The sequence below is a fragment of the Pteropus medius genome, unplaced genomic scaffold (genome assembly GCF_902729225.1).
Source record: "Pteropus medius unplaced genomic scaffold, Ma_sr-lr_union100, whole genome shotgun sequence".
In the NCBI taxonomy this organism is placed as follows: domain Eukaryota; kingdom Metazoa; phylum Chordata; class Mammalia; order Chiroptera; family Pteropodidae; genus Pteropus; species Pteropus medius.
Window position 1 is genome coordinate 67,935,200 of NW_024349800.1, and position 18,284 is coordinate 67,953,483.

Consider the following 18,284-nt stretch of genomic DNA (forward strand, 5'->3'; position numbering starts at 1 on the left):
GCCCAGAATATTCTGAAATTCTGCCTCCCCCAGCTCCCAGCCCTACCCAAGCCATATCCAGTTGTGTCCTTGCGAGTCCCATGTAACTTGCTGAAAACAAGCTCCAAGACCCACACTGGTGGCAACTGACCTCAGTTTCTGGTGTGGCTTCTTGAGGCAACTGTAAGCACAGCATCTGTGGATTGCTTCCTAAATGTTAACGGGTGGCCCTGGAGGGACACAGGCTGGGGCTAAACTTGGCCTATGGCTGAAACTCTCTTGGGACTCTACCTCTGGACACCTTCTTAGCCATGCTAAGAAGACTGGGAGACTTAGGAGCTTTGCTTAGTATATAGAAATAGATACAGAAATAGATACAGAAAGACAGCTAAAATGGGAAGACAAAGAAGCAGAAACCATGTGAGAGAACAGAACAGAGATCCAGGAATAATGGAGACAAGCGATTTAACAGATGCAGAGTTCAAAACACTGGTTATAAAGATGCTCAATGAACTTAAGGGAAGTGTAAATGAACTCAGTGAGAACTTTAACAAAGAGATAAAAAACATAAAAATGGAATTGGAAATTATGAAAGGAAACCAGTCAGAAATGAAGAATACATTATCTAAGATGAAGAGTATATTACAGGGAATTAACAGAGTGAATGAAGAAGAGGATCGAACCACTGATATAGAGGATGGGGAAGCCATGGTTACCCGATTAGGAAAGGAAAAAGAAGCTAAGAATGTAATAATTTAAGAAGTCTTTGGGACAAAATTAAATGTAAAGATACCCATGTAATAGGGGTACGTGGAGGAGGAGAAAGAGAACAAGAAATTAAAAGTTATTTGAAGAAATAATGATGGAAAATTTCCCTAACCTGGTGAAGGAAATAGATATACAACCCCAGGAAGCTCAGAGTGTCCCAAGAAAGAGGAACCCAAAGAGGCCCACACCAAGACACATCATAATTTAAATGCTAAAGGTTAAATACAAAGAAAGAATCTTAAAAGCAGCAAGAGAAAAACAGTTACCTACAAGGGAGCACCCATAAGACTGGCAGCTGATTTCTCAAAACTATGCAAGACAGAAGGGCCTGGCAAAAAATATTCGAAGTGATGACAATCCAGGATCTACAACCAAGAATACTTTATCCAGCAAAGCTATCATGTAGAGTCAAAGGATAGATAAAGAGCTTCCCAGACAAAAATAAACTAAAGGAATTCATCAACACCAAGCCACTATTACAGGAAATGCTGGAGGAATTTCTTTAAGAAGAAAAACATGTATCAAAATTGTTATAAAAAATGGTAATAACTACATATCTATCAATGAGTACCTCAAATAGAAAAGAATTAAGTGCTCCAACCAAAGGATAGAGTGGCTGAATGGATAAGAAAACATGACCCTTGTATATGCTGCTTACAAGAGATTCACTTCAGATTAAGACACACACAGACTAAAAGGAAAGGTGTGGAAAAAGATATTGCCTTGATGGTCCTTGAGGGTATTGAACTAAATGAAGTAAGTCAGGTAAAAACAAATACCACATGATTTCACATACATGAGGAATCTAAAGAACAAAATAAACAACAAAAATGGAAACAAACTCATAGATACAGAGAATATTTTGAGGGCTACTAGATGAAAGGGGGGTTGAGGGAGATAGTGAAAAAGAGCGAAAGGATTAATACAAATGGATAGTTACAAAATAGTCATGGAGTATAAAGTGTAGCATAAGAAAAATAGTCAACAATGTTGTAATAAATATGTAAGAGAGAAGAGGGGTACTAGATTTAGTGAGGTTATCACTTGAGCTCTAATCACTATGCTGTACAACTGAAACTAATATATTATTGTATGCCAGCTATAATCAAAAAACTTACTGAATTGTACAATGTAAATATGAGCAACTAATTGTATATTTCAATAGAGCTGCAAAAAAATAAAATAAATTTAAAATTTTTTAAAGATTTAATTTTGATGACACCTTTAGAAAGTCTTCCTTGTATGCTCATGGCAGTTTAAGGGCAACTTTTCTGTGCTCCTATGGTTTCTAGTGCATTTCCCTCTTAGAACCATATTCTAAACTTATCTGTTGACTTCTGTGTCTTCTGCAATGGAAACTTAGCTCATCAAAACAGAACCTAGCACATTATGGATGCTCAGTAACATTTATTCAACTGAACCACACCAACAGTTTCCTTTATATATCAAAAATTGTTACAAAATAAGCATAAAAATTACAAATTTGAGCAAATTTGGTTACTGAATTATATTAAGTACACCACTAACAAAGCTACTTATCTTCCTTGCTTTTTGAATTCCATTTTTAAGAGCATGATTTTGCCTCAGAGTTATCGATATGTAGTCACTTCACTGAAACCTAAACACTAGTTAAACAGGTCTTAAATGTATAGTTACAGAAAAGTAAGATCTGTGAACGAAGTGAACAAGTCTACATTACTAATCTATACATTAGGATGGTGGTTCCCCTTGAGGGAGAAGGGATAATGACTGGAGGGAAGTACAAGAAATGTTTCTGGAGTGCTAGTAACATTCTATATCCTGACTGGGGTGCTGGTTACCTGGGTGTGCTCAGTTTCTGAAAATTCAGTGAGCCGTATCCTTCTGATATGTACACTTTTCTCTCTATATATATTATACTGATAAGTGTTTTTAAAATCAATGGATGTAAAATAATTTGATTCCTTCATTCAAAAAATAAAATAAGAAAAAAATACCAATCCAATGTTACATTCATTCAGAAATTTTTATTCTCAGCCTAATGTGCTTATGAATATTTATCTTTTCACCTGAGTAAAAAGGCATTCTTGCCAGGTAAAAACAGCTAACAGTACAAATACTCATGATAATTAACAAAATTTTTATCTGGGAGGAAAACAAGAAAATCACATTTAAATATAAGTAATTTTATACATAAAAAAATGACAAAACTCACAATTTTGTATACCTGGTTTTCCAAAATATAAATCTGTCAACCTCTGATTCATAAAACTGCATGCTTAAATGGAAAAAAAAAAAAAAGTGTAAGAACCGTAGGTGCCTAATCTATTGTTTCTACATACTTAGACTATATTTATAACTTAAGGAGAATTCAAACAAGCTAAAAATTGAATGGGTCCTATCTCTAAGAAGGAAAGACAAACACTGGTATGAAACCAAAGTATCGCATAACAGATTCAAAAGTAAGATTTAAAAAAAAAAAAAGAATGAATGAATCTTGAAAACATGCTAAGTGAAAAAAACTAGTCACAAAAAAAAAAAATAGGATTTCATTTATATGAAATGTCTAGAATAGACAAATACATAGCAATAGAAAATAGACTAGTATATGCCAGGAGCTGGGGGGAAGAATGGGGAGGAACTGTTAAATGGTAATGTGTATGGAGTTTCTCTTTGGGGTGATAAAATGATCCCAAATTGATTGTAATAATGATTGCACAACTCCAAATATAAAAACCACTGAATTGCACACTTTAAATGGGTAAATTGTATGGCATATAAATTATATCTCAATAAAACTATCATTTGTTAAACACAAATCAATTCAACAAGTACATAAAGCTCATAAAATCAGCTTTTAATGTTTGAATTATTTAGTCTGCTAGATTTATTGCATGCCAGATGTGAAATAACATCGTTTAAGAAACCATCCACCATTTCTACATTTATTTTCCTCAACAGGACAATATTTGAACATTGATATAGGAGGGTGGGGGGATTGGGATTATTTAGAGTGACAGTAGGTCAACCTAAATATTATATTGCAAAATAATCTGGCTGAAAAACTGGACACTTGTAATGACAGAGGCAGCTGGGAGGGATCAGGGAGTATGCTAGTAGCATATTAGTCACCAAATAAGTAAAAAACTTGCCAGCCTTACCTGCTGAGATTTAGAACACCCGAAGTCTTTGTTAAAGGTCCCCTTCAGAAATTCCCATTACCCATACACAGGAAAATTTTATGAAGTTAACAATTCACTCTAATGTTAGCTCTGCTAACATGATTTCCCAGAAACACACACACACACACACACACACACACACACACACACACACACACACGCACGCAAATAACTGCACTCTAAAATGAAGGTAGTTAGGCTGGATTGAAATTTATCCAACTTGAAAACTACATGAAAGCAAAACATCCAAATTTTAAGAACATGTCATAGTGTTAATACTGTACTTCTGATATTAGTTAATATTAGATTAAAATTTTAACAATCGATGTGCCTTTTAATTTTTTTAATGTTATTAAAAAGCTAAAGCAGCTGCTTTTTCCTCAACAAAATGCACCTCTGTTATAACGAAATCACAGTATATCCCTCCTGTAACTAATAAACCTTTTATTTCATGGCCCTGACAATCACCTACAAAAAATAAAATTACCAAGTCATGCTTTTCTTTCCAAAAATTACTTGGACAAACTACGGAACACTAAAGTTGCCCTTTCCTAATCATGATATACAGCCCACAAAACCACAGCAGAGTCAATCACTGATTAATTCATCACAAGGCAAAGTCGGGTGCACACAAAACCGGAGACATCCGTGGTTCTACCAAGTCATGCTATCGCCAGAATACAATGCAGTCACGCGAATGGTCCAGCTCCCAGGGGCTCAAGAAAGCACTAACGAGCTAAGAACTCCACTGAGTGAGTGGTGATTACAATAAAAAGAACACTCTCCCCACACCCTCCCGCTTCCTTCCTTCCCAGAGTGTTGTGGGGGCTTTCCTGAGACCACCCTCACCCGGAACCGGAAAAGCGACCATCTTCCCTAACCGCGCCCCCCCCCCGCCAGCCGGATGTGGGGCAGAGCCAGCCCGCGCACTCACCCTGAAACAGGACGCCCAGCAGTGAAAACAGAGTGTAGCTACGGGCTCCCGCTGCTCCACTGTGCTGCATCCCGACAGCTCTCCAGATGCGTGCACACCTTGTTTACCGCTCCCGGTAAAAACGCAGGTAACACCGGAAGTGACGCAAGGGCGGGAGGCAGTGGAAACACAAAATGGCGATTCAAAGTTGCCATGGGAACATGGCTGCTTTCCAGAACTACACCTGGCCTTGTTAACTACCCAGAGATTCTTTAATTCTCGTTTTTCATTCACTTTCTCTTGAAAATGGGAGAGACTACAGACTTTGGAAATTTTACTATTTATTTTTATGGCTCTTGTAGGACAAAATAATTTTGATTCTCTAACCCTGTTTCTGAAGGGTTTTTTACTCTCTACAAATATTTTATTTGAACGCCCCACTTGAAAAGATTTCTATAGATTTAGAGTTCAGGGGGACTTAGATTATACAATATCAGTTCATAGATAGATATATATTAGGCCTTTATGGTGAATTTGTGCCTTAAGTCTCTTCGTGTTCTTTTTTTGTATAGCTCTAACATAATCCAGTTCAGCATCTACCTGAATTGGTAAATTGCTGTTGACAGTGGCAATGATAAAATCATTACAGCATATAATAGAAGGTAAGAGGAACTGATATTTGTATAACTTTTACTTGGAAAAGTGAGAAAGTAATGTTTTACAGTGCTTTAAATGAAAACATAATGTCGCATTCTTATGAAAAAGAAATGGAACATTTAAAATGGTTCTGCTTTAATCATTAGTCAACCTGTTCTGGTATCTACATATATTTAACAAAAGCAAGAGGGGAACAAAAGTCTGCTAAAGCTTGGGAAAGTTTAATAACTTTCCATTTTAAACTCTCATTCCTTTACTAGACTTGAAAGCTGGTAGTGTTTGCTATTAGGAAGGTAATGGAAGAGTACCAAGTAGAATAGATGAGATTGTTCCTTTGAAAGAATCCGCAAACTAAGTAGTTTGTTGTGCCCAACTCCCAGTTATCCAAAGCAATTTGAAAATTCTGTGAAATTCCATATAGGTTTATTTATCCAGTAGAAATCCTATCCATTATTGACTTCCAGGCTGCCTCAAAGAAGATTTTCAGTGAAGGTAAAATATATAACCATCTGTGTTCTGTTAACCTGCTATGTAAAATTTCTAGATTTGTATATAAGTAAATTACATAACTGAGAATTCTTTATTACTAAAGGTTATTTACATAAATGTTTAAGGCACAATAAAAAATAAATTACAATACAAAAGTTCTCTTTAGGTAGAAGATACTGAACAACAGGACCATATTAACCCTTGAGTATTTAGCCAAGACACTGCTACAAGTTTTGCTGGAAAGACTTTCCATGAGTTTTTAACTACTTCTTCATTACACTTATGGAACATCAGGCCATCTGTTTGAAGAAACATCCAGTTTTTATATTTTGAAAGGGCGAATTATGGAGAAAAATAGAAAATGTGAATTGAAAGTAATATAAACTTTAAATCTAATTTTTAGTTTCAAACTGGGTATTGAAATTTTACCTTTATAGACAGTGCAATAGGCAAAATGAGACAGGTATGGAATGTTTTTCAGAATCAAGTTCATATGTAAATTATACCAACTTTTTTAACTATTAGGAAAAAATCAACGTTCAGCATCTTTAAATACAGATAGCCTATTTGAAAATTCCACTTTGTTAAAAGAAATAACATCCTCAGCCCATTCAGTGAAAACTGAAAATACCATGCTATAAAGATTTTGAGGGGCCCTAAACTTTTAGATATTTTCTATCTTTTGAATAAATGCTACTGTAGCTTAAGTTTGGAAAGACTCCAGGAAACTAGACATTTTATAAAAAGCTGCCTTCTTTTCATAGCCCACTTGTAAAGTTTGCTTTATCTACTAGTAGAAGAGAAAAAAGAATAAAGTTAGTTTCATTCTGTTGGTTTGGGGATTTCTTTGCCCCATATCAAATTCTCTCTACCCAAAATATGCAAGCAAATTTGAAAAAAATAAAGGAAAAATTTAAATAATCTCTTCCAGTTCTTTGTGTAACACTGTACAAGTTATCATCATTTAGGGTTGAATGTTTTCATCAACCCTACGTTTTTAAAGTCTTAATATACTATTTCAGAACTCTTCTATTTAATGATTCCAGTCTACAAACAAATGAGCATAAACTTTGCTTTGTTTTTATAGGTAATCGAATTAGGGGAAAAAACACAGTAAGCTTAGCAGTCATTTACTGCTCAAAAAAGACCTGCACTGTTGATTGTTTTTCACAGTGCAGCAAAATGGTGACAAGCAGTTCATCCTGAGGTGCATTTTTCAGTCTATTAGCATTTACATAATTTTTTCTAGTTGCTCAGTGATTTAGACTTGTCCTTGGATCAATTGACTAAAAAAGAAAAACTATCATCTAAGATATTAAAACAAATTCAATAGAACAAGATATGTCCTATACTTAAGGAGAGCCATAAATATCAAACTGTTCTTTAACAGTTTAAATTTAGGATTTTCTTATAAAATTTAAGAGTTTAAAAAAATAAAATTTAGGAGTTCAACTACAAAAAAATTAGGATTTTATGTTAATCAATAAAAAACAGCTGGAAGAGTTAGCTCACCTTTAATTGAGAGTGTGAGAAGGAAAAAGTAAACACTAACTTTAGTAGCAAGAGTGCTGCTCTAAAGAAACTAATATCTTAAAGGAAATGTCGTGATAGACAAATTGGCTTTTATCCCGGTTGCTGCCAATATATGTATACAAGTCATAATCCAAAAGGAGTAGTTAAGGGCAAAAGTGTAGCTTCATAGTATACAAAAGCTATTGAGAATTTGAAAAATATTTGCACTCTAAAATTAAATAAAACCTTAGTAATGGGGCTGTGTGTGAGTCTTGTGGTATCTGCTCTAGAAGGGCCCTATGCTGGCTCCAGAGAGATGTTGCTTGTCTAGGTGGTTATGTACTGCAGAGCTGGTTAGAAGACAGGTCACAAATGAAAGAGCCAAAGGTTCCATTAACTTCAGTTTATCCTAGGGTTCTTGTTCTTGGAAATCTTCAACTTCCTGAAATACAAAAGTTTAAATGGGTAATGCATTTGGGAAGAATGTAATAGGAAAACCTGGCATTATGAATTATATACATATTGTTAGAGCCATTGTGAAGGAAAATATTCTAAAACATTTGTTCTCCCCCTAATTTAACTTTTAAAAGAAGTTTCCTTGATGCTTATTAATTAGTTCTCAGAGTCAGTGTCCTTAATTCATAACCTCTGCCTTGCATGGACACTTGAATGATGCATAGCTCACTCACACATTGCTTCTCTCTTCCTACCTCCTTCCTTTTATTATAAGCAAAATCAAACTTTAAAAAAAAAGTAGAGAAGACAGGAATTCACCCATCACCTAATTTTGAAGCATTTGCCTTATTGGAGATACCTATATTTTTGGCTGATGTTTTTAAAACTAATTACTGACATTTTTTCCCTAAATAATCCAATGTGCATTTTAAAAATATGACTATTTTTCTGTATAACTACAATACCCTTATTATACCTAATAAAAATTAACAATAATTCTCTAATATCCATATTTAAACTTTTCATATTTAACACTTTCCCAATTAGCCCCCAAAGTCTTTTTACAACTACTTTATTCAAACTAATATCCATCCAGTCAGAGATCACACATTGCACTTGATTTTGTTAGTTCATGAAATTTTTTTCAATGTAAAATAGCCCCATATTTATTTTCCATGACCCACATGTTGGAGAGTCTATTTGACTTTAAAAAGAAATAGCCCTTGGTAAAATTCTCTATGATACAAAATTTATTTTTGGGTTTACAATAGAATCATTTCTCTCCATATTCTATTTTATAAGTCCTTGAAGTCTTTTATTGGAGCTTTAGGCTATAAAAACATGACTCTTTTTGCAAATAATAATAGTAGACCTATTTTAGAGATTAAAAGAAATTCTGATCATATAAAAAATATATATATTCTACCTTTTAAGCCTGATAAACCTGAGAACTGGAAAGAGAAAATTACACACTACTAAAATTGGATTTATGGTCCCAATAACTAAATGAAAAGACTTGAGATTAACTCCAAATAGTACACTAGTTCTTCTGTCAAAATGTCAGGCATAGCTATTGAGTCACTCTCTTAAAGCCATGATTCATTTACAATAAAACAAAACAAGCAGATATTCTTTCATTTAAAAAATATTTATTTACATATTGAGAGTTAACTTATTCTGGATGGAAAATATAACCCCAAAGCCTCAAATAATCTTAGAATTCTCTAAGCTTTAATGGTAGTAAGGTCTAGCTTAATAATACTTTGCACAAAGCACACTCAAAGGGGAAGCCATCCATAACACTAATAGGCTTTTATCTCCCTGACCTAGCTCCTCTAATTTCACTAATTCCTCTAATAGGAAACATCTAACAACATATAATATGGGAGAACCACATTAGAGACAAGAAAGCAAAGGAACAACATTAACCCATTTATGAATCTCACCATCTAAGAATGTTAGCCTGTGTCTTCTAAATAAATAGCAACCTTTTTTTCTTGGTTGAGCCTCTCCTCTTCTTTTCTGTTAGAAAGAAGCAGAAACCAGTGTCAGGTGAACAAGACACGAAGCAAGGGAGGCAAATCTTACAAAGCTTCATTTGAGGTATTTCCCCTCCACCCCACATTTTGGAAAGAAATATATATACCTGGAAGTAGATCCAAGCTCACAGAGAGCTATATCACTAGTGTCATCCAACAAATAGTTCTCATGCCTTCACATGATCCTAGGCACTTTTTAGACACTTTTCAGAATATTATTAGAAGGGAATAGTATAATTTGGGAACTCCAGGGATTTAAAGCAGACACCTTAGTTTACCATTAGTGTCTTGCATCTAAGTCTACTCACATTCAAAAAAAAAGTTCTTTTCTTGACCTAGAAGTCATCTTTATTGATTATATTCTATTTAAACCAGAACCTCAGAGTTGGGTTCATTAGGCTCCTTAAAATCAATTCTATTTACTTCAGTAAATAATTTCTTAAGAAAAAGAAATGGTACTGTGAGCACCAAAAAACTGCAACTTCTGCAAAAGAATGAATTTGAACTCCTACTTCATATACAAAAATTAACTCAAAATGAATCAAAGACCTAAATGTAAGAACTAAAACTGTAAAACTCTTAGAAGAAAACAGGCATAAATCTTCATGACCTTGGATTAGGCAATGGTATCTTAGATATGTTGCCAATAGCACAAGCAACAACAACAAAAAGCCATAAATTGGACTTCACCAAAATTTAAAACTTCTGTGCTTCAAAGGACACTATCAAGAAAGTGAAAAGATAATCCACAGAATGGAAGAAAATAATTGCAAATCATATATCCAATAATGCATTTTAGATACTCCAAAATATATAGGAACTCTTACAACTCAACAATAAAAAGACAACTCAATTTTTAAATAGGCAAAACATTTGAATAGCTACATCTCCAAAAATGATGTACAAATGGCCATTAAACACATGGAAAGCTACTTAACATCATTAGTCATTAGGAAAATACAAATTAAAACATCAGTGAGAAGCCACTTCACACCCATTGTGACTATAATCAAAAGGACAGACAATAACAAGTGTTGTCAATGATGTGGACAAATTGGAGCCCTCATACATTGCTGGTGAGGATATAATGTGGTGCACCTGTTTCAGAAAATAGTCTGGCAATTCCTCAATGAAGTAAACATAGTTACCTTATATCCCAGCAATTTCATTTCTAGCTATGTACCTAAGAGAACAAATATATGTCTACACAAAAACTTATAAATGAAATTATCAGTTACAATAGCTAAAAAGTGGGAAAAACGTGTGTCAGTCAATTGAATGGATAAGCAAAATGGGATATATACACAGTGGGATATCATGCAGCTGTCAAATGAAGTACTACTACATGCTATAACATGGATGAACTTTGAAAACATACTAAATCAAAGAAGCTAGACAAAAAAGCCATATATTGTATAATTCCATTTATATGAAATGTCCAGAATAGGCAAATCTATAGGGGAAAAAACAAATTAGTAGACGTCAGGTGGGAGGGGAAAATAGAGTGATAACTAAAGGGTATAGAATTTCTTTGGGAGATGATGAAAATGTTCTGGAATTAGTGGTGAATATTTGGGAGATGATGAAAATGTTCTGGAATTAGTGGTGAATATTTGGGAGATGATGAAAATGTTCTGGAATTAGTGGTGAATATTAAATAGTAAAAAGATGAATTTTATAGTATGTTAATTTCATCTCAATAAAAGAATATTTGAGCACCTTATATGAGTATGGCTGATTTTCCCAGGCATTGATTCATAGTGCCTCTGCTGACTACCCAGTGGTTCTTAGAAATGTATTCCTTTACATTAAAAATAAGGAGTATCCTAAAAAAGCTTTACATAGCAGATTTTAATAATATCAAATCCTCCATAATAAACAAAGCTTATAATGAAATCTTCTGTAAAATTAAGAAACCTTTTGTAAAATTACTAATTCATACCCTACTTTATCCATTCTGTGAATTTTAATTCTTTTATATACGATTTCCTCAAAGAGAAGAATATCTGTTCAACAGTTATTTAGCCCTATTGAAAAATACCAAGTGTCACCATAAAAAAATATTAGAAGATTATCCCAGAACTGCCCAGCCTTACGATTTTAGCTCCACCACTTTATGAGCTCTTTCAGCCCATCGCTTTTTCCGGAAATGCTGAAAGAGGACCACCACAATTACTATTATGACCATCAGCGTACAGGCAGAGCCAATGGCCAGAGTCAGGAAGTAGATCTCAGAGAAGCGTACTGTAAGGAGAAAAAAGATCAAGTTAGAATTCTATAAAGGAGAAAGACTATGATGAAAGCTAAACATGTAATAGGAATTATGTTCATCATTAAGTGGAATCTCTTTTTCTCCTGCCGTATTACCTTGTAAACTCCAGTAGCAGTAGGAAAATCGCACAGACTACTTTAGTGGTTCTCAGACTATGGTCCTAGATGTAGAACAGCAGCAGTATTATTGAGACCTTTGAAGTGCTAATTATCAGACCCCACCCCAGACTTACAGAATTACAGGTGCGGTCTGGCAGTCTGTTTTAACAGGTCCACCAGGTGATTCCAATGCATGCTAAAATTGTGAGAACCACTGGGCCATTTGAGTAAGATTATTGATGACCTAATCAAATCTAGGACCCAAACTATTTCTCCCTAAATCCCTCTCCCCTTTGCCATTCAGCCAGGCATTTATTCAACTTTATTAAGGACCTACCATGTTCTAGGTACTGGTGGAAATAGCATGCCAAAAAAAAAAAGACACTACTTTCAAGGAACACATGCCCACTGGGAAGTAAATCTGTAACTACAGTCATGCATCATTAACAATGGGGATATGTTCTGAGACATGCATCATTAGGCAATTTTGTCATTGTACAAACACAAACCTAAGTGTGCACTTACACAAATCTAGATGGTATAGTCTACTACACACCTACGCTTATGGTTATAGCCTATTACTCCTAGGCTACAAACTTATACAGCATGTTACTACACTGAATACTGTAAGTAATAATAATGGTAAGTATTTGTGTGTCTAAATATATCTACGCATAGAAAAACTACAATAAAAATATGATATAAAAGATTTAAAATGGTATACCTATATAGGGCACTTACCAAGAATGGAACTTGCAGGACTGGACGTTGCCCTGGGTGAGTCAGTGAGTGTAAGTGGTGAGTTAATCTGAAGGCCTAGGACATTACTGCTGTAGACTTTACAAATACTGTCCACTTAAGCTACAATAAATTTAAAATATTTTTCTTCAATAATAAATTAACCAGCTTACTGTAACTTTTTAACTTTATAAACTTGATAAATTTTTTTTTACTTTTAACTCTTTTATAGTATCACTTAGCTTAAAACACAAACACATTGTACAGCTGTACAAAAATATTTATATTTTTATTCTGTAAGCTTTTTCATTTTTAATTTTTAAATTTTTTAACTTTTTAAACTTTTTGTTAAAAACTAAGACACAAACACACACATTAGCCTGGGCCTACATGGGATCAGGATTATCAATATCACTGTCTTCCACCTCCACATCCTGTCCCACCGGAAGGTCTTCAGGGGTGATAACACACATGGAGCTGTCATCTCCGATACAGATGCTTTCTTCTGGAATATGCCCTGAAGGACCTGCCTGAGGCTCTTCCTGAAGTGTCCCTCTTTTCAGAAATGTATTGGTGGTGGTTTGCTTGGTTTATTTTGTTTGTTTGTTTGTTTTTCCATTACAGATTTGCTTGTAAGCAGATAATGCACCATGAACATTCCTCTCTATTAATGAAACCTTTTGGTGTTGGGGTTCATGCTTTCAAACTTTTTAAGATACTTATTGGGATCTGTAAAAGCAACCTCTAAACCTTTTACTGTGAATTTTTGGGGGTTTCGTATTCTCCTGCAGTTTTCTTTTCTCTTGCCTCTTCTTTAGCTATGTGTTCCTGTTCCAGTTCCAACATCTTTTCATTAGTCAGTTCCTCAGGAATCACCTCTAGGAGCTCCTCAATGTCATCCTCATCCACCCAAGGTTAGTTTTTGCCATCTCAACCACCGCCTTAGTTTTTGCAATCTTTGTGTTATGACGTGGTGATGGCTGTGACATCACTAGGTGATAGGAATTTTTCAGCTCCATTATCTTATGAAACCACCATTGCATATAGTCAATTGTTGATCAAAATGTCACTATGGCATAGGACTGTATAGTCTAGTGGGGAAATGATGCAAGAGGGAACCCAGAGGTCTGTGAAGCCCAGGTCTCCTTTCTTTCAGTTTGAATTCTGATTTAAACTTCAATAAACCCTCAGAAATAGAAAAAACAGAATGTCCAGCTCAGGGATTCCCAGTCTGGAGTCCATGAAGGAGGACGAGGGGAGAGAAGGCCACAAGCCCACAAAATTCTTATCATATTGTGTGTGTGTGTACATTTTTTCTGGGAAGCAGGGCCACAGCTTTCATTAGATTCTCAAAAAGCAGTGATCCCAGTATGTTTAAGAACCATGTCTTCTTGTCTAATCTATTCATTTTGCAGATGAAGAAATTGAGGTCCAAAGACATTACATTACTTCTTTCTATACTAAGATTACTTTTCCAAGATCACACAGCTCTCTATTGATAGGGCCTTAAAGGATGGTACTAAGAATGAAAGCAGGAAATCACACCACTTTACAGGCTTATCCATTTGGGGTAATAATATTGTATGTTGGTTAAGAGTACACATCAGAGAAAGCTAGGTTAAAATACCCACTTCACCATTTACTAGCTGTGTGATTTGGGGTAATTAACCTTTTAGCGACAGTTTCCTCAATGTATAAAATAGAGATAACAATATCTATTTCTTGAGTTCTTATAAAAAATAAAATTTTTCATATAAACTGTTCCATGCTGTGCCTGTACATAATCAACACTCAATGTATGGTAGCTATTATAATTTTCAGTACAATTCAGAGTTTGGGAAATTTTTATGTTTATTATCTCATTTTATCCTCAGTCATTGCTACATTATTCTCACATTACTGGAGGGGGAAAAAAAGATTTATTTACCCAAATTTACAACTTCGAAGTTTTATGAACTTTGCTTTTTATTATCTGGCGCACTTTTCCAGGTTGTCCCTTTATAGGACTGCAGGCAATATAATGCATTGGTTTGGAGAACAATATTGTAGCCAAAGATGCTTGGTTTTGAGTTCTAAATGACTCCATTCATCAGAAATATGACTTTGGACAAGTGACTTGACCTCTATAAACTTCAGTTTCCTCTGTGGTAAAATGGGAGAGGGCACTAAGAGCACAATAAACTGATGCAATATAGAAAGATTAAATAAAACATGCAAAGATCCTAACACAAGTCAATAAATAAAAGCTACCATTATTGGTATCTGCCTCCTAGAGTGGTTGTGAGGATTAAATGAGATAATACCTGACACAGAGTAGGTATTCAATAAGTATTTCATAAATAAATGAGTGAATGAACAGTCCTATTGTTAGCCTTTTATCAGAGAGTTGCTTCCTCTCCCTTTCACAATCTCAGTGCCATTTTTGTAACAGATTCCCTGGATCCCTTTGCTTTACTTCTGTTTCTTTCCACAGCCAAACAAAGTCCTTCTCTTTTTACCCCAGGATTCTTCACTCTCCCTCTTTAGTTTCCATATCTGAAGGGCTGGTCCTTCTCTCGACTCTCATAATCACAAAAGATTGCCCCTTTCTTTTTTACAAACTCAATCTTCCCAAAACCATTTCCTTTGCATAACCTACCAGTCTGCACAACGCTGAGCTGGATCTCCCCTATCAGCCCATCAACATCAGGTGGGTTCTTCACCTGGCAGGTATATGTCCCATTGTCATCAAACTGCAGCTTCCAGAGGATGATGGAGACGTCATAACGCTGAAGGTTCCCATCCCAGACCACCCGATCCTTGAAACGCCCTCTCATGGGTCTGAAGGGATCCACATGATAGTAGAATACCTAGAGAGGAGAAATGACAAAAGGCCTTATTCAGTGTCTGGGCCAAGGTGGCTGAGATGGTGGGAGCAGAAGAGAAACACCAGCAAGCCTCACTGCCCCATCTGCAGCTCTCTCACAAGAATCTCTTGTTTTCCCTTTCACCAGATTTTTAGTTCTGTCAGTGTCTGTCCCAGGAATTGTTTCCCAACTTTACCCTGTGCTTGTCACTAAAAAATAGAGGAAGGGCAAGGAGAAATAGACTGGCTTATTATCTTAACCAAGGTGCCCTAGAAAATGACAATAATCTACTTACAAACTGCTCAGGCCCCCCATTTCGTGGACGGAAATTCCAGGTCACTGTCAAAGCATCACCCACAGGGGCAAAGCTGGAGAAAGTGCATTTTAACCGAACATCTGTCCCGTTGACAGCCTCTAGCACTCGGGAGGTGTAAATTTCCACAGCTGCTGTAGGCCAAAGAGCTACAATAAAAGAAAAAGGTTAACTAGGGATGTATGTAAAAGAGAACTTCTGCTGACACTACCAAAATAAATGCCTGAATAGGGTATAAAACAGGACTGAAATGTCCCAGCTCTCAAACTTCCTTCACCCAGAGTCTACATATGCCTACTTATTTGCAACCTTGACCCTCCCGTCCCGTATAACAACTAAAAATACCACACAGCGAGCCTTCCTAGTGCTCTCACTTTCTCTGCAACATGATGACCCTAGCCTTGTGGTACCCACAAAATAACAAACATCAGCAAATAAAACAAAGCAGAAACAAAAAATCAAAACTAATCATGAATTAGACACGTATTCAATTTAAGCATATATATTGTGTGTATAATGGTCACCTACTGGGTGAGTTTTCCGGGAAGGATACTTGTCATGTGGGTTTTATACTATTCCTAGTCTTCTGCAGAAATTGAATTAATCAACCCCAGACAGCTTATGTTCGCCTGCACTCTTGAAACCTTCTATCACATGGCATTTTTTATCATGTTATTTACATTTAGAATGTGCATATTGGAGCAGTTTCAAAACCTCAGTGTGTCTCTCTCTCTCCTTAACAGTCTTGGTTTTCCCGGTGCTGCCAAAGAGTTCCAAACAAGACCCACACAGAAATCCAAGTGCCAAGTCCTGCCTGCAGTGGGAGATCGAGAGTAGCCACACACAAAATGGTTTGTAACCTGAGATTTGAAAGTCCTCTCTGTGCCTGAATCACTGGCAGCCAAAACACACCTAAACCTGTTTGTCCAAAAGCAGTTGCCCCAAAACAACCCACCAACTTTGGTTTCAGTAAAGTCAAAACTATAGCGAACTGCAACTGCAGCTCAGTCACCAAAAAAACCCCTTGTGACTTCCTAAACAATTCACTAGCTTTACAGGGTAGGTGAAGAGGGAGAAAATGCTGAGTGAAACCCACCGGCTCTTACCTGTGAGTTGTATGCCAAGGAGAAGCACGGCACGCGTAGGGCTCTTGCCATACATGAGGGAAACCCAGCCCTGGCTCCAGCGACCAGACCGGGCAGACTGAGGGCTCCGACACCCTGCCAAGGCCACTGCTGAGGAGTGAGCACCCACGTTTTCTTAGTCTGAGGAGTCAGTTCCTCACCTATGGGAATCCGAGCGCTCGAGCCTGTGACTCATCCTTGCTCTGCTGGTGCACTTTGCTGGAATGAAAGGTGGGGCCTCAGCTCCCAGCGCCCTCCTTCCCTTCGTTTCCTCCCGCCCGCCCTCTACACTAAGAGTATGCGCAAACTGCAGTCCTCTCTTTACTTTTCAGTTACTCTGACCTCTGGCCCCTAGGTAGCCTCAGAAACAGCCAGAAAAGATGGTGCCAGTCTGAAATGTCCCAGGCAACTTTGAGTTTGGCCCGCACACACTTTTAAAACAGGCTTTAGGCTTGCCTGGGAAGTGAATATTTAACTTGCAGTGATTCCACTTCCCAAAGCATCTCCCTGGGGCTACATTAGCCCAAGACTGGATTCGCAACTCCAATCAGAATTCTTTAGTACCCTCTGTGGACAAAAAACTCTACAGTTTATACCCTTAATTTTAGCACAAAGATTTCTGTACCTTTTCTAGCTTGTAGTATTCTCTGAGACCCGCCTAAAATAAACTGACCAAGACAAATCTCAATGATTAATGATTCTTTACCTTTGAAGCATTTAAAAAAGAGTCAGGATATCATCTCTGCTCATTTACCCTACCGTCTAAATACAGTTTGCGAAGTGCCTTCCTGCTTGTTATTTCATCTCCACAATACTCCAATGGAGTGTTCCCATTTTACCAGTGAGGACGCTAAGAGCCCAGAGAAGGTAAGTAATTTTCCCAAGGTTGCACAGCCAATAGGTAACAAAACTGTAAAGGTTTTGACTCTTAAATCTAGTGATCTTTCTACAACATAACAGCTAACATAAACAATTAGAGGAATCTCTAGGAAAGGCTTTCATAATAACTGTTTCGAGCCTCAAAGTTCATTATTTTTAGGGCAACCATCTGTCTGAGAAATCTAGAGTTGAGGAATTTAAATGGGAAAAGGTGCCTCCTTGTCCAGAGAAATAGTAGGTAACAGATTAATGAAGCAGCATGTAAATGGCATTAGAAAGGAGATGAAGATTATACATGCAGTTAAGAAGTAGGCTTGACCAGGAATCTAACTCTGAACAGAAACGAATTGCCCTTATCCCAGATTAGCAATCTGAAAACTCTTTAGTGATTCATAAAACCTCCAAGTTAAACCCTAGAAAAGAGAACTTCCCAGGAGGGGAAGGGGCAGGCTGACTAGAAAACATCAGGAAGAAAAAAGAATTCTATCAAGAGAGAGGCAGATTACAGAAGTGAAGAAAAAAGCAAAAGAGAAAAATAAAA

The 18,284-nt window shown here is 36.3% G+C and overlaps 2 protein-coding genes and 1 long non-coding RNA gene across 5 annotated transcripts in view; 1 reads left to right on the plus strand and 2 right to left on the minus strand.

Moving 5' to 3' along the window:
• MPZL3 (myelin protein zero like 3) overlaps positions 1-5,147 on the minus strand; it is a 21,830-nt gene extending 16,683 nt beyond the window's left edge. Inside the window, exon 1 of one of the 3 annotated variants that reach the window (XM_039888040.1) lies at positions 4,843-5,147. In XM_039888040.1, the coding sequence (XP_039743974.1) occupies positions 4,843-4,912 (70 nt within the window). In that variant the 5' untranslated portion in view covers positions 4,913-5,147. Of the gene's footprint in view, positions 1-2,953; positions 3,009-4,842 lie in introns of those variants that run through there. The other 2 variants (XM_039888041.1, XM_039888042.1) reach the window with 2 other exon arrangements.
• On the plus strand, positions 4,870-9,250 carry LOC120622050 (uncharacterized). Its single transcript, XR_005658398.1, has 2 exons — positions 4,870-4,969; positions 5,394-9,250. It is a non-coding gene; the product is annotated as an uncharacterized LOC120622050 (long non-coding RNA).
• The window catches only part of MPZL2 (myelin protein zero like 2), a 12,672-nt gene continuing 423 nt past the window's right edge, over positions 6,036-18,284 (minus strand). Inside the window, exons 2-7 of the mRNA XM_039888048.1 lie at positions 16,847-17,083; positions 15,723-15,889; positions 15,220-15,430; positions 11,570-11,717; positions 9,381-9,456; positions 6,036-7,921 (exon numbers count right to left, since the gene is read on the minus strand). Coding sequence (XP_039743982.1) covers positions 9,393-9,456; positions 11,570-11,717; positions 15,220-15,430; positions 15,723-15,889; positions 16,847-16,901 — 645 coding nt within the window. The 5' untranslated portion in view covers positions 16,902-17,083 and the 3' untranslated portion in view covers positions 6,036-7,921; positions 9,381-9,392. The remainder of the gene's footprint in view (positions 7,922-9,380; positions 9,457-11,569; positions 11,718-15,219; positions 15,431-15,722; positions 15,890-16,846; positions 17,084-18,284) is intronic.